The sequence below is a fragment of the Pipistrellus kuhlii genome, unplaced genomic scaffold, assembly GCF_014108245.1.
Source record: "Pipistrellus kuhlii isolate mPipKuh1 unplaced genomic scaffold, mPipKuh1.p scaffold_m20_p_5, whole genome shotgun sequence".
NCBI classification, from domain to species: Eukaryota; Metazoa; Chordata; class Mammalia; order Chiroptera; family Vespertilionidae; genus Pipistrellus; species Pipistrellus kuhlii.
In genome coordinates, this window is record NW_023425551.1 from 22,554,311 (window position 1) to 22,568,169 (window position 13,859).

The 13,859-nt window shown below is 36.8% G+C and overlaps 2 protein-coding genes across 3 annotated transcripts in view; both read left to right on the top strand.

Annotated features, from left to right (window-relative positions):
* The first annotated feature begins 3,193 nt into the window (after window positions 1-3,193).
* Window positions 3,194-5,323, top strand: GJE1 (gap junction protein epsilon 1). The gene is made up of 3 exons (XM_036413524.2): window positions 3,194-3,284; window positions 4,178-4,360; window positions 4,880-5,323. Exons 1-3 carry the CDS (start codon window positions 3,246-3,248, stop codon window positions 5,273-5,275), a joined length of 618 nt encoding a protein of 205 aa, XP_036269417.1. The 5' UTR covers window positions 3,194-3,245; the 3' UTR covers window positions 5,276-5,323.
* Window positions 5,324-13,257: 7,934 nt separating this feature from the next.
* Window positions 13,258-13,859, top strand: part of VTA1 (vesicle trafficking 1) — a 40,987-nt gene continuing 40,385 nt past the window's right edge. The window contains exon 1 of one of the 2 annotated variants that reach the window (XM_036414166.2): window positions 13,258-13,428. In XM_036414166.2, the coding sequence (XP_036270059.1) occupies window positions 13,317-13,428 (112 nt within the window). In that variant the 5' untranslated portion in view covers window positions 13,258-13,316. The remainder of the gene's footprint in view (window positions 13,429-13,859) is intronic. The other variant, XM_036414168.2, reaches the window with a different exon arrangement.

Consider the following 13,859-nt stretch of genomic DNA (forward strand, 5'->3'; position numbering starts at 1 on the left):
TTGAGATCTGGCCAGGAGCATGGGATAAGGGCCAAGCTCTGCAGCCCTCTCCAGATGCTGTACACCCCAATAAACCCCTAAGCTCTTCACAGAAGAAAGTCTGAGCTTATTTCCTCCTAACTCCCCATGTTTTAGGGCTCCAGAAATCAACCTAACAATATTCTCATGTGCACTATAGCCTACCAGTTAGCAACAAGCAACTCGGTCACTATCTGTCACTACTCAGTTTTGCCGCTTACTAATTGTAACTTTGAATACACTACTTAAACACTCTAAACTTTGTTTGCAAAATACTGTGAGAGTGTATGCTTCGTGGAGTTGTAAAAATTCAGGGATATAATTTTTTTTAAAACACTAGTTAGCAATACAGGCCATTTAATAAGCATAATGCATTTACAGATTAGCTTGTTTTTATTTCTTTCCCCACCTGCTCTAGTGGAGTAGAGTAGACTAGAGAGCAGCTCTCAGGGAATAATACTGTGCCATATTCATGGAACATTCCCCTCCTTCCAGAGTAGGAAGAACTATCAATATCATCCTCCAAAAGATTTCAGAATTGTTACAAACTAGTGACACCAGTGTGCCTCCTGCTCTTTCATTTTTGGAGTATAATTCTCTACTGAAGTCATCCTACCCCTCTGTCACCATGGTACATTGATCTTGTGCGGAAGATAACTTTTCCTTTTGTTTCATTAGACTTTGGATGGCAAGGAGCCATATCTGAGTCATATCCAGATTTGAACGTGATACAAATCACAAAATCCTGAACTTCAGCCCAGGGATGAGGGCAAAGAAATTGTGGGAGTGACATGAATATATGTGATCAGAGGGCACACTGTGATGAAATATAAAATTAGCTACAATCCCTGAAGCAATGCAATTGTATAAAAGGCAGAAGCTATTTCTTAAATCTGAGTTGGTGCTAACTTGCTCTGCCTAATGTAATAGCAGACAGGAAGCAAGCAGAGGATGAAATGATGCATGCACATTAGAGACTGCCCTCTTTTTCTGCTTTTAGGCCTCGCAGCTGTTCACATGTAAAGGAGCCCAGGTTATTATCCTAATGAACAGCTCTACCAATTGCCATACCTGTGAAGCCAGCTTCACTATTAATTGCTATCTTCCATGGTGAGTTTACTTTACGTCTGGAAGATAAAACGGGGCATGTGTCATTTTATTTCGCAGCACTTTTCCCCTCAGGAACAAGTTGTCCACAAAGGTCTTCGGTTCTGTTCTACTCCTCTCATGCCTAAATCTTACAGAGTCAGGGGGGCATTCCATGAAGCAAAGGAAGCCATGATTTGGCACTGACCAGGCGTGCATGGCATCTAAGAATAACACTTTCCCAAAGAGACGAGACATATCTCTCCTCCAACCTAACCTTTATGGTAATAAGAGTGTAGTCAGGTGATATCTGCCATATCCCTTTGTCTTACAACTCAGTTAGATGATCCTATATAATAAAAGGCTAATATGCAAATTGACCGAACGGCAGAACTACCAGTTGCTATGATGTGCACTGACCACCAGGGGGCAGGCGCCAATGCAGGAGCTGCCCCATGGTGGTCAGTGCACTCCCACAGGGGGAGCATTGCTCAGCCAGAAGAGAGGCTCACAGCTGGCGAGTGCAGTGGCAGTGGCGGGAGCCTCTCCTGCCTCTGCTGCAGGCAGATGGTAAGGAGCAAGGGGTCCTGACTGTGAGAACCCGGGACTGCAAGAGGGATGTTTAACTGCCGGCTTAGACCCTATCCCTGAGGGGTCCTGGACTATGAGATAGTGCAGGCTGGGCTGAGGGAAACCCAGTACATGGATCTTGTGCATCGGGATTCTAGTGCTGGTATCATTTATTGGGTCCTTCATAGTTACCAACAATGAAAATGATACTGCATTTTTCTCTTCTACACATGCAATTATGGTTCAAGTTTATATTGTTTATCTCTGGAAGAACACAGGAAGACTGATGTGTGTTTTTTTTTTTTACATGTCTGACATTGGTATATATTTGACTAAACAAAAAAATTCATTACTGTACAATGGTAGAAGTCAAACAGAATTCCTCCCATGCAAATGTTTGTTGTGACTTTTAGGAACCCCTTTGATTAAATCAACACATAGCAAACCTCTAATTTTGTTTCTGAGAAGAGGACAAATACTCAAACTCTCTTATCCAACAGCTCTGAAAGATCATTAAGTTGTTCTTTTTTATTTTTTCCTTTCCAAGACAACAAGGCCAATGTCCCTTGCCCATTGGTGACAGTTACATATGTTATGCAGTCATTTTTCCACTAGGTGAAGAGAGCAATGACGTTTTCTGTAATCACAACTTCACAGATCACAAACAAAACAAAGATGAGAAAGGCAGGCGAGGAAAACAGATTTTCCCACCACTGGCTGTATGATAGTTTGGGTAGATGAAAGATATTAAGCAGACATATCAATCCGAAGGCAACTACTTGTCTATCTTGGTCCCTGCTGACCATCAGCACCCATAACAATGTCTAGCAAATTATGTATATCTGCTGAAAGACAAAAGAAGGGGGATTATTTATATGATTTGTGCTAGATCCTGGTCTCATCCTGGTTAGCAGTACCCTATCCTTTTCCCCAGAACAGAGCTGTAACTTTAGATTTTGCCATAATTATGGTAAGCATTCAGCCAAAAGGAAAATATAGCAATACATCAGTAATAGTTAATAAAGTAATAACTATCATAGCTTCCCAGAAATCAGGTCTATTCCATGGAAGAAAACAAAAAGGAATCAAGAATATTTCTTTGTACTTGTTTAGACACATGTACATGGAAGCCAAATAATGATAATAATAGGTCATGATATATTTTTTAGAAAACTATAAGCCACAGTTCACTGATTTACACATGGGCAACTTCTCAATACAATTGAGAAGTATTAAATGCTTGGGGCCTTTATCAGTCTGGCTTCCTGCTTTGCTGGCACTCCTGTCAGGCTGGCTGTGCTGACAGTGTAAATCAAGGCATTATTAGCTTGACCACTTGCCCTAGGCTTTTGTTTCTTTGTTTTGGGACAGATAGGAAATTTGCCTGGGGCCCCAGAGATTGGGGGGGAGGGGGGGGCGGGGAGAGACAGAAAAAAAGGAGGAGGAGGAGAAAGAAATGCACAGTGGTAAGTGATTTCTGCTGTAAAAGTTGTGACACATTAGTTTGATTCTGGCAGAAAACTGGCAATGTGGGTCAAGAATTAACCTAGAAGGATAACATCTTCTGAGACATGTCTCTAAATTACATCAAAAACTTCTATGAAGGTTGTGTAAGTATTATACATTTTTTTTTAACTGTATGAGTCCAGTCTGTGTGTTTTAACATGATTCTTGTAAGCATTGATGAATAATAAGTTCCTCTATATATGGAGAGTAATATAAAGGTTAACCATATACTTAAAAATATTCTGAATTTAAAACTATAATTAGGATATTTGAGGAAGTACTTTTAGCTGTTTGTTTTAAAGTAGCCCACTCTCTTGCAATTCAATAAAGAAATAGGAAATAGACTGTAATGAGAACTACATAAACATTATTTGGTTGTTAAGATAGTGCATGAGTTTATTATTGAACTTATTATTTACTTTTCCAAAAGAGGTCCTAGACATTCTAACATTTTCTTAATTTTATTACAAAAGAATTAGGAATATTAGGAATATAAATTGAATTTTAAGCTTTTTAAGTATTTCCAAAACTATACATTTGATTAGTAACATGTCACTGTTGCCCTTCATATTTTCAGTATGAAAAGAGGTGAAATCTCATAATACAGGATTTGCATTGAGCTTGATGATCTTTAAGGTTCTTTTTTGCCTCAATACTTTATGAATCTTAAATTTTTAAAAATGTGACAATGAAAAAAACTTTAAAATATCCTCCTCTAATGTTTGTTTTCAAAAGATTTTTTTCCTGCCGAAATTGGTTTGGCTCAGTGGATAGAGCATGGGCCTGCGGACCGAAAGGTCCCGGGTTCGATTCTGGTCAAGGGCGTGTACCTTGGTTGCGGGCACATCCCCAATAGGGGATGTGCAAGAGGCAGCTGATCAATGATTCTCTCTCATCAATGTTTCTAACTCTCTATCCCTCTCTCTTCCTCTCTGTAAAAATTCAATAAAAAATATTTTTTTTTAAAAAGATTTTTTTTCTCCTAAAATTATAATAGGTGAAGCCTCCAACTGTGATTGGTCAATTCCACACCCTTTTCTTTGGATCCATCCGGATGTTCTTTCTTGGGGTGTTAGGCTTTTCAGTCTACGGGAATGAGGCTTTGCACTTCAGCTGTGATCCTGACAGGAGGGAAATAAACCTCTTTTGTTACAATCAGTTCAGGCCAATCACTCCACAAGTAAGTTTTTCTGTGTGCCCATATGTCTTACTCTATACCAGATAAAATTGTTGTCTTCTTAATGAAAATTAATGCCATAATGAAATTAAAAATACCTTAATATGTATAATTTACTAGAATTATTACTATTTTTAACCAGCTGTTTATTTCAGGTAAATTAATTTGAGTTGATTGACAGTTTCTTCCAACATTTTATTACCTACCGATGTTAAAATTATACTCCAGACCTGTAATTTGAAAATGAAAATTACATAGCTACTAAAATAAAATATTTCAACTTTATTAGGTAATTGGTAGGTGATGATAGATAGTATAATATGACTACATTTTCACAAATTAACTTATTAATTAAAAGAGACATGTTCTTCATTACTACCTTCATTATATTATTTTTATTGTTTATAAGACTTATGAAACGTGGAATTCTTAAGTTAGTCACTCTTGATAATCAATGAATTTTTAAAGTATATTTTGGTTATGTGTTGATTGATTTGAAAAGATATTTCTGACATACTTTAGGTGTTTTGGGCATTACAACTAGTGATTGTCCTGGTTCCTAGTGCTACTTTCCATCTTTATGCTGCATTTAAAGACATCAGTCAAGAATGCATTCTTCAAAAGCCCATCTACACTGTGGTTTATATCGTCTCTGTTTTAGTAAGAATCAGTCTTGAGGTGACTTCATTTTGGCTTCAGATTCACCTCTTTGGTTTCCAAGTCACGCCTCTCTACCTGTGTGATGCTGGATCTCTGGGGGAAAAGTTTACTATGATAAAATGCATGGTGCCAGATCACTTTGAGAAGACCATCTTTCTCATTGCAATGTACACATTTACTGGAATTACCATGGTATTATGTGTTGCTGAGGTTTTTGAGATCATATTTAGAAGACTATGCTTTCTAAGTAAGCAGTGACCCAGAGGTTGCTTAATTGCTATCATACCACAGTTATTTATCAATCATTGTAATTATTTTTACTTTATTCAGTGAGTACCTTAATATCAAACATAAATATTTATTCTTTCAATATACCTCAGTGTGTCCAAAATTTATGTTTAATATAAATATAATGTTAACTTCTAAGGCAGAAATTCCTGAACAAATATTTCAGTTTATTTTAATTTTGTCAAGCATTAGAAAATATACATAGAACTAATGTTAACTTGTTTACTCTGTACTTTTACACAATGGAATACTATGCAGCTGTAAACAAGATGGATCTCTTACCCTTTAGGACAGCATGGAGGGATCTGGAGAGTATTATAATAAGCAAAATAAGACAGTCAGAGAAAGACAAATATCATATGATCTCACTCTTATGTGGAATCTAATGATCAAAATAAACTGATGAATAAAATAGATCCAGAGACATAGAAGTATGGAACAGTCTGTCAAATCTCAGAGGGAAGGTGGGGCAGGGCATGAGGGGTGGAGAGAGATCAAGAGGAAACTTATAAGTATACTAAAGGCCTGGTGCATGAATTTGTGCACCAGCGGGGTCCCTCAGCCTGGCTTGCAGGATCAGCCCAAACCTGCTCTCCAACATCCCCTGAGGGGTTCCAAATCGCAAAAGTATGCAGGCGAGGCCGAGGGACCCCACCAATACATAATCAGGACTGGGATAAACCTGGGAGGCTGGCCAGCCAGGGAGGGACTGTGGTAGGGCTCCAGGGCATGTCCAGCCCATCTATCTCAGTCCCGATTGGCTGGACCCCATCAGCAAGCTCACCTACCAGTTGGAGCGTCTCCCCCCTGGTGGTCAGTGCACATTATAGTGATAGGTCGATGGTCAATTTTCTTCCCCATGGTGGTCAGTGCATGTCATAGGGAGAGTTTGAGCAGCCTTATCATATCATTAGCATATTATGCTTTGATTGGTTGAATGGCCAACCAGAAGGCCAGACACTTAGCATATTAGGCTTTTGTTATATAGGATATGCATAGCCCATGGACACAGACAATAGTGCAGTGAAGACCTGGGGAGGGGGTCAATGAGGAACAAAGGGGAGACATTTGTAATACTTTCAACAATAAAGATACATTTAACAAATAGTACTTTTATAGAGTTCTCTGACTTACAATATCTTCATAGATCACAGTACTTTGTGGATAGAGAAACTTTTATTATCCCTTTTACACAGAGTGAAAAATTTTGGCTCAAGGAGGTTAATATATGGGCCCAAATTCACACAATCATACTAGAATCCAGATTTACTAACTCTGAAACTATCTCCCTTTTCACTGAGCTATGCAGTTTTAACTTAAGGAAACAATTATATTTGCAGTCATGTTAAGTATAACTTATTTAAGCACAAAAGTTATAAGTTAATTATTAAAAGAGTCATTCTATATTTGAACACTAACTTGAAGAAATGTGACAATTACATTTTTACTATTATACTCTACTGTTTTCTTGAATTTTTAAACATTAAATGATATGGTAATAGAGCCTCCAAATAAATAAAAATGATATGAAAAATATTGTGCAAGGCTTTCTTGTTTCTTGTTGAAATAAATTAAAACCTCTGTGCTCATAGATATAACTATCACTTCTATATTCAAGATTATTGAAATGGAAAATTATATTTATATTACATTAGACTTTCTAAATAGCCATGAAATTATTTCAAAGACAATTTTATATCAATTCAGTGCATTTCTTTCCATCTGTCTGCCTTACCAATAATCATCTTCATTTGGTGTAATTTAAAATCTTTATGTATGACTGCCTTCTACTGGTGCCTTATTAGAGAAATAAGTAGAGTGAGTCAATTACTGAGGTTTTCAATCTTTCCCTCAGTATTATTCAGCCTATGTTTGATGTCATGAATTTCTACATTTAGGAATTTTAAATTCTTGAGTCTTTCTCCATATGAGTACACAGGAGAAAAATCCTGCTTACCAACAGTTAACAAATAGCTGCTGAGTATCATTTACCATTTACTGCACTGAGAGTTCATATACAACGATAACTAAGATTTAGTACCTTTATGAGATCATATTCTAGTGGGAAGTTCAGAGGCATTACTAGAGGGATGGCTGATAGAAATAGCCCACTTAGAGGGAAGGAATATTTATTCACTGTCTTTGTCTAGATCCCTAGCCCCTAGTGCTAATAAATAGTAACAATGTTTATTCCATTTCCTTCTTATTTTTAAATTCATTAAAGATAATGCACATTTTATTGCCTGCCCCAGGGTAGTCTACCAATCCTTGCACACACACAAATGTCTTCATATTGAGTAATACTTTCCTGTACCTTTGGAAGGCTAGTAAGTTTTGATTGGATGCCAGAATGGGCATTTGACTTTGTTGAATGCTGTACATATTTCTGTCTTCCATAAGTAGACATAAACTTTATTCTAAGGCATAGTAAGTTGCTTGCAAACAGTTTATCCTTTGTGATTTTTTAAAGCTTTAGTAGGTGGGACCAGTGTAGCCCTCACGGAGGGCTAATGTTGCCCCATTAGTAAAAATAAAGCCTTTCTGAGAGCTCTATCAGGTTCTCCTTTGGTGTTTCACAAATATTACCCTTTCACCATTCTCACAATCTTCAATTCCATCCTCATACTCATAGTCTTGTTACACTTGGGTTGCTACAGCAAAATACCCAGTGGATGGCTTATCATCAAAATAAATTTATTTCTCATCATTCTGGAGGTTGAATCTCTGAAGTCAGGGTGGCAGCATGGTCAGGTTCTGGCGAGAGCTCTCTTCTGGTTACACATTTGCCGCTGGAGCCTCACCAGGTGGGAAGAAGGTAAGAGAGCTCTCCAGGTCCCCTTTATAAGGACACAGATCCCACTCATAAAGGCTTCACTTTCATGCCTAATCTCCTCCCAAAGGTCTCACTTCCCAACACCATCACATTGCAGGTTAGGATTTCAAATCAGAAATTAACCAGGAGAAAAATAAAAATAACAGCACTAAATAGAACATTGTAAGCAATAGAGAAAAAGCTAACAAAAAGCTGGTTCTTTCAAAAGATCAATAAGATGGCAAAACTCACTAGACTGATTGAGCTAATAAAGGAAAAAGTGAAAATTAGACATTCCATAAATGAAAAAAGGCCCATTAAGATGATTGCAAGAGAATATCATATGAACAATGTCGTGTCAATAAGTTTGATATTTAAATAAAAAGGAGCAATTCCTTAAAAGGCACAAATCGCTAAAAACTTTGTTCTACCATAACTAGGAAATATGTATATTCTTGAAATATTAAAGAAGCTAAATATAAAAAATTATAAGCCTTTCCACAAAGAAAATGCCAGGCCCACATAGTTTCAGTGGAGAATTCCATCAAATGTGTAAAGAAGAAATAACACTACACAATCTCTTAGGAGTTAGAAGGGAATATTGGCCATTTCATTTCATGAATAATAATTTAATATTGATTTTAAAAATTCTTAGCAAAAATATATTAGCAATTGTAATACAGCTAAAATAATATATATATATATATATATATACATATATATAGAGAGAGAGTATGTGTGTATATATGTGTATATATATATATATATATATATATATATATATATATGTGTGTGTGTGTGTGTGTGTGTATAAAATGATACTACATCATGGAGTTCAAATGGAGATTATCCCAGACATAAAAGGTTTTTTTTAACATTTGAAAACCAATTAATGTAATTTAAGTGGTTTAAGGGAGTAAAGAAGAAAACCCACAGTCATCTTAATATAAACAGATAAAAGCATTTGATTAACTTAATACCCATTTATTATGAAACAAAATAAAAACAAAGATATCACTATAAAAGGTAACCACATAGCCTAGCCAACGTGGCTCAGTGGTTGAATGTTGGCCTATGAATCAGGAGCCACAGTTTGATTCCTGGTCAGGGCTCAATCCCCAGTGTGGGGTGTGCAGGAGGCAGCCAGCTGATCAATGATTCTCTCTCATCATTAATGTTTCTCCCTCTCTATGCCTCTCCCTTCCTCTGAAATCAATTAAAAAAAATTTTTTTAAAGGTGACCATGTAAATTAAATAAAAAATATTTGAAAAATGCTATATGCAACATCTCAGTTAATAGTGAAAGAATGAACAATTTATCCTATAATTGTGGTAAAAGGCAAGAATGTATAATTTTACCACTTCTGGGTAACATTAAACTAAATGTCAAGACAAAATAAAAACAAAATAAATATATATTTTGAATTTATACTTACTATGATAGTAAATGTAACAAAAATACAGGATATTCATATTGGAAAATAATATTTTTATGGAATGAACATGTACATAGTAAATTTTAGAGGTGTACAAAAAGCTATTAGAATAAATAATTAAATTATAAAGGTTAATATTTCTGTAGAGTAATAAAAATGAAATTAAAAAATTTTTAATGCCATTTGGAATATTCAAAAATATGAAACACATAGGGATAAATTTCACAATAAATGTTTCAGATTTGAACAATGAAAATTAAAAAGCAATGCTAAAAGAAATTAAAGATTCTTTTAAAAAGTAGAACAGTAAACCACGGTCATGATTTGAAAGACTTCATCTTTTATAACGCCAGTCACTCTAAATTGATCCTTAGTCCCCATACAATTCAAGTCAAAATTTCAGCCAGCTTTGTAGAAATTAACAAGATGCTTTGAAAATTTATATGAAAATACAAAGGACTTGGAATAGCCAACACAATGTTGAAAAAGCAAAATAAAAGTAGATGACTCACACTACATACTTTTAAGACTTACTGGAAGGTACAATAAGCCAAACAGTGTGGAGTTGGTATGGGATAAGTATATTGATTACAGTAAAACTAAAAGGTTAGAATTAGTTCTGAAAATATATAATTGTGTGTTTTTGTTTTAAATTCACTAACATAATTCAATTATGCTAAAAAAACAAAAAAAAACAACAACAAGATATGCATGTTGAAAAAATAAACTGTAATTTTTACCTCCAGTCCAGTCCCAGCCATGGATGTGTAAATAGGCCTGGCCAAGTCATCAGGGTTTTCTCTTTTAGTTTTCTGTGGAACTTTTAAGGAAAGAAACTATAACTAATAGAATGTGAGTCTCATAGTACTGGAACCCAAATTTCTACCATATACAATGTACCGCAAAGATATATCAATGGATATACTAGTATATTTCCCTGATTACAATAAGTCCTGTCATTTTTCACCAAAAGAGTTGTGACCACAATTGGAACATAAAGTTTTGCTGTGATATGATCACACATACACTGGTGTCTGGGAAGTAGTACAAAACATTTACTTTTTTCTATCAAAACACCTGTCAGTTCAAGTATCTCTCCCTTTTATTCTTCCTGTGGTTGCCATGAACCCCTATCTCTGCCCTCTCCTCACTGGCCAAGATTGTACCTCTATCCTGAAGGGTAATGTTAGATTTTTCAGAAAAGAAGAGTTGACGTTTTTCTTCATAGTAAAATATCATAGTGAATTCATTACTGTAAAATATCAAGAAAATCCAACCTAATGTTGTTCATATTTACTTTGACTCATAGCATAATTTCAATGTATTATTAGGCTAACATTTATCTATGTTACTTTCCCTACTCATATAAATTATCCTCTACTGATGGTAGTATAGTGCTTAGGGAAAAAAAGATCATGTGTTGGCAGATGGAGTAAAATCCAATTCTAACCATTTCAATTAATTGGACATTTTGCTCCTCTTCTCCTAGAATGTATGCAATTGTGAAAGGGACTTTGAGCAACCTCCATTCCTGAAGGGAGTGATTAGGAAAATAACACAAAGATGCAGCTTTCACTAGAAAGGAAAAGCAACACTTAGTTTTTGGACAAAATCTGAAATGGAGAAAAACAAAAGACAAAAATGTATTTTCGGTCTAGAGAGCTATTCAAATCAAATAGTAGTGGCTAGATTCACAGGCTCTGAAACCAAAGTACCTGGATTTTAATGTTGAACACTCATACTGATTGGCTGTGCCCTAGTACAAGTTACATACATTCAATGCCTTATTTTTCTCACCTGCAATGCAATGAAAATGATAATACTACCTTCCACATAAGGTTGTGATAAAAAATTAAGTGAGTTGATATAAAACTCTTAGAAACATGAAGATACGTAGACCTTCAATAAAAGCTTACTAGTTATTATTATTTTGTGGCAGAGGTGAGGTGAAACAAATTCTATTTGGTGGCCTTAATCTCAATAGCAGTAAGTATACTCTTTGACCAAGGCAATCAGGGCAGAAGGTCTGGCTTAAAAAGAATAGGAAAGGCTTGCAGAATCAGGTGTGTACTAGTGATTCATTAGGGCATTTGTCCTCAACTCTAGATATCCCATTAAAATTTCTTGAAGATTTTTTCAAAATACTGATATTTAGGATCCAACCCAGAACAATGGGTTGCCTGGTGGTAGGACCTTGATATGAATCTTTAGGAAAACTTCTAAGCTGACCTTGGACAACCACAGTTGAGAATCAAGAAGTAATACAAAGAGAATAAATGAGAAGTCATAAGACAGAGAAAGACACTTATGGTTAACCCACTCTGCTTCGCTTCATTAATTTCTCTACCAGTCCAGCAACTTCTGACTGGAAAGTCAGGATAGTGAGAGTAAGAAAAAGAAATCATAATGGCTTTGTTTGTTTGGGCTCCTATAACAAAAGATCACAGTCTTCATAGCTTACAAACAACAGAAATGCGTCATCTCCCAAAGGTCCCACATCCTAATACCATCACACTGGGCATTAAGTTTCAACATATGAATTTGGTGGTGATGGGCACAAACATTCAGTTCATAGCAAATACATCCTCAAGTGCTATTAAGCATGTTGCTGAGATTGGGAGAGAATAAAGAACTCAGTTTCTTTCTAGGTAAAAAACAAAACAAAACAAAAAACAGACCTTTAATTAAATGGTGGACTCTGCAAAGAAGAATAGACAAAAGAAGTGAAGTGGGAGTAATATAAGGACATAGAGCAGCTTCTCCAGGGGTTGGAGTCAGTTTAGTATTCATTAGAGAAGGGTATACACAGGACATTTTTAGAGCTTGAGATTTTGTTTCTTGGAAATGGTGTGATTTCAATGAAAAGAGTTTTCAGATGAACTCTCAAAAATATGAACTAAGATAAAATAATGAAAGGTTATTCATGGAGGTAAATAAAGTGAAAGATGATAATATGGGACAGAAAGGAAAGAAAACAGAACTGAAGTCACTGATGGTGGAAGGGAAAGCTGATGCCTACACTGTTATGAGTCAGCAGCATTGAGCAAGAAGTATACCAGGACACCTTCTCTGTGCATTGACAAGTAATGAATATCCCAAGTACTTTACAAATTGTTCATCATTTTCCAAAAATACATGATTTACAGATTATTCATTCACTAAAGTGTACACTATCCAATTCAGAAAACTGTTGGCTACTTTACCAATGTGTCAATATGGAAGAACCTAATTAAAAAATATAAACACATCATCTCTCATCTTAACCAAGAATTGAATGTACTGTTTCTAAGATTAAAAAATAATAATAATAATAATAAATTTTTCAAAAAAGCTTCTATGGACACTATTAATACAATCTGAGGACTTGGAAGGGATAATTCCTGAATGATGCCAAGGGCAATTAACGCCTTTATCCTTTTTTTTCCCAATCAACAGACATTATTTTGTTTTTTGTTTTGTTTTTTTCCCCCTTTCTATCCTTCCTTCTGCCATAAAAGGGACGATGGGGCCACCACCACCAAAAGTTAAAACATGACAAAATTTCTCCTCCTTCCTACCAGGAGAGAGCGCTGGTGTCCCTCAGACTTCATCGCGAGCCAAGCACACTGAGACTGTTCCTGCTGGAAAGTCGTAGTTGGCTTGCGGTTGCTTAGCAACGGGAGAGGGGGCGGGGCTTGCCGTGCGCGCTCTTGCGCGTGACCTCCCAGCGGAAGCGGAAGTGCCGGCGGCGCGCGAGTAGGAAGTAGTAAGCCTTGGCCTAGAGATGGCTGCGCTGGCCCCGCTGCCCCCGCTGCCCCCGCAGTTTAAGAGCATACAGCATCACCTGAGGACGGCGCAGGAGCATGACAAGCGGGACCCCGTGGTGGCCTATTACTGTGAGTTCTCCCGAGTCGCCGCGGCCTTCCTTCCCGCCCGGGGCCCACACTCCTCGCTCCGGTTCTAGGGGCAGGCCCCGCCTCCTGGCTTTGGACTTGACTTCTAACCGGTGCCCCCTCCTCCATCCCTAGGGGTCCCGACCTTGGCTCTGTCCCCTTGCAGGTCCTGGAAAGGCAACACTCCAAAAGCACCGTGGTACCCACCGTCTCTCCTGTTTTAGGCTTAAATATTCCTAAACTGACTACATGGTCTCATGAACACTGGAACAGACCGATCTAAGGTGTTCTTGTTTGTATTTGTGTGTGTGTGTGTGTGTGTGTGTGTGTGTGTACACACACGAGCCTCTGATCTCCACCAGGGAAACCTGAAATATAACCTGAGTAGCTGAGTAATGAATTGGAGTATTGAAGGTGGTGTGAGTGTCCCAAAG

What these genes read in the sequence shown, in the direction of transcription:
- GJE1 (XM_036413524.2), top strand. Translation starts at nt 3,246, where the DNA reads ATGTCTCTAAATTACATCAAAAACTTCTATGAAGGTTGT. An exon ending in AAAACTTCTATGAAGGTTGT is followed by an intron (nt 3,285 to 4,177) that starts GTAAGTATTATA and finishes AAATTATAATAG; the next exon opens with GTGAAGCCTCCAACTGTGAT. An exon ending in TCAGGCCAATCACTCCACAA is followed by an intron (nt 4,361 to 4,879) that starts GTAAGTTTTTCT and finishes GACATACTTTAG; the next exon opens with GTGTTTTGGGCATTACAACT.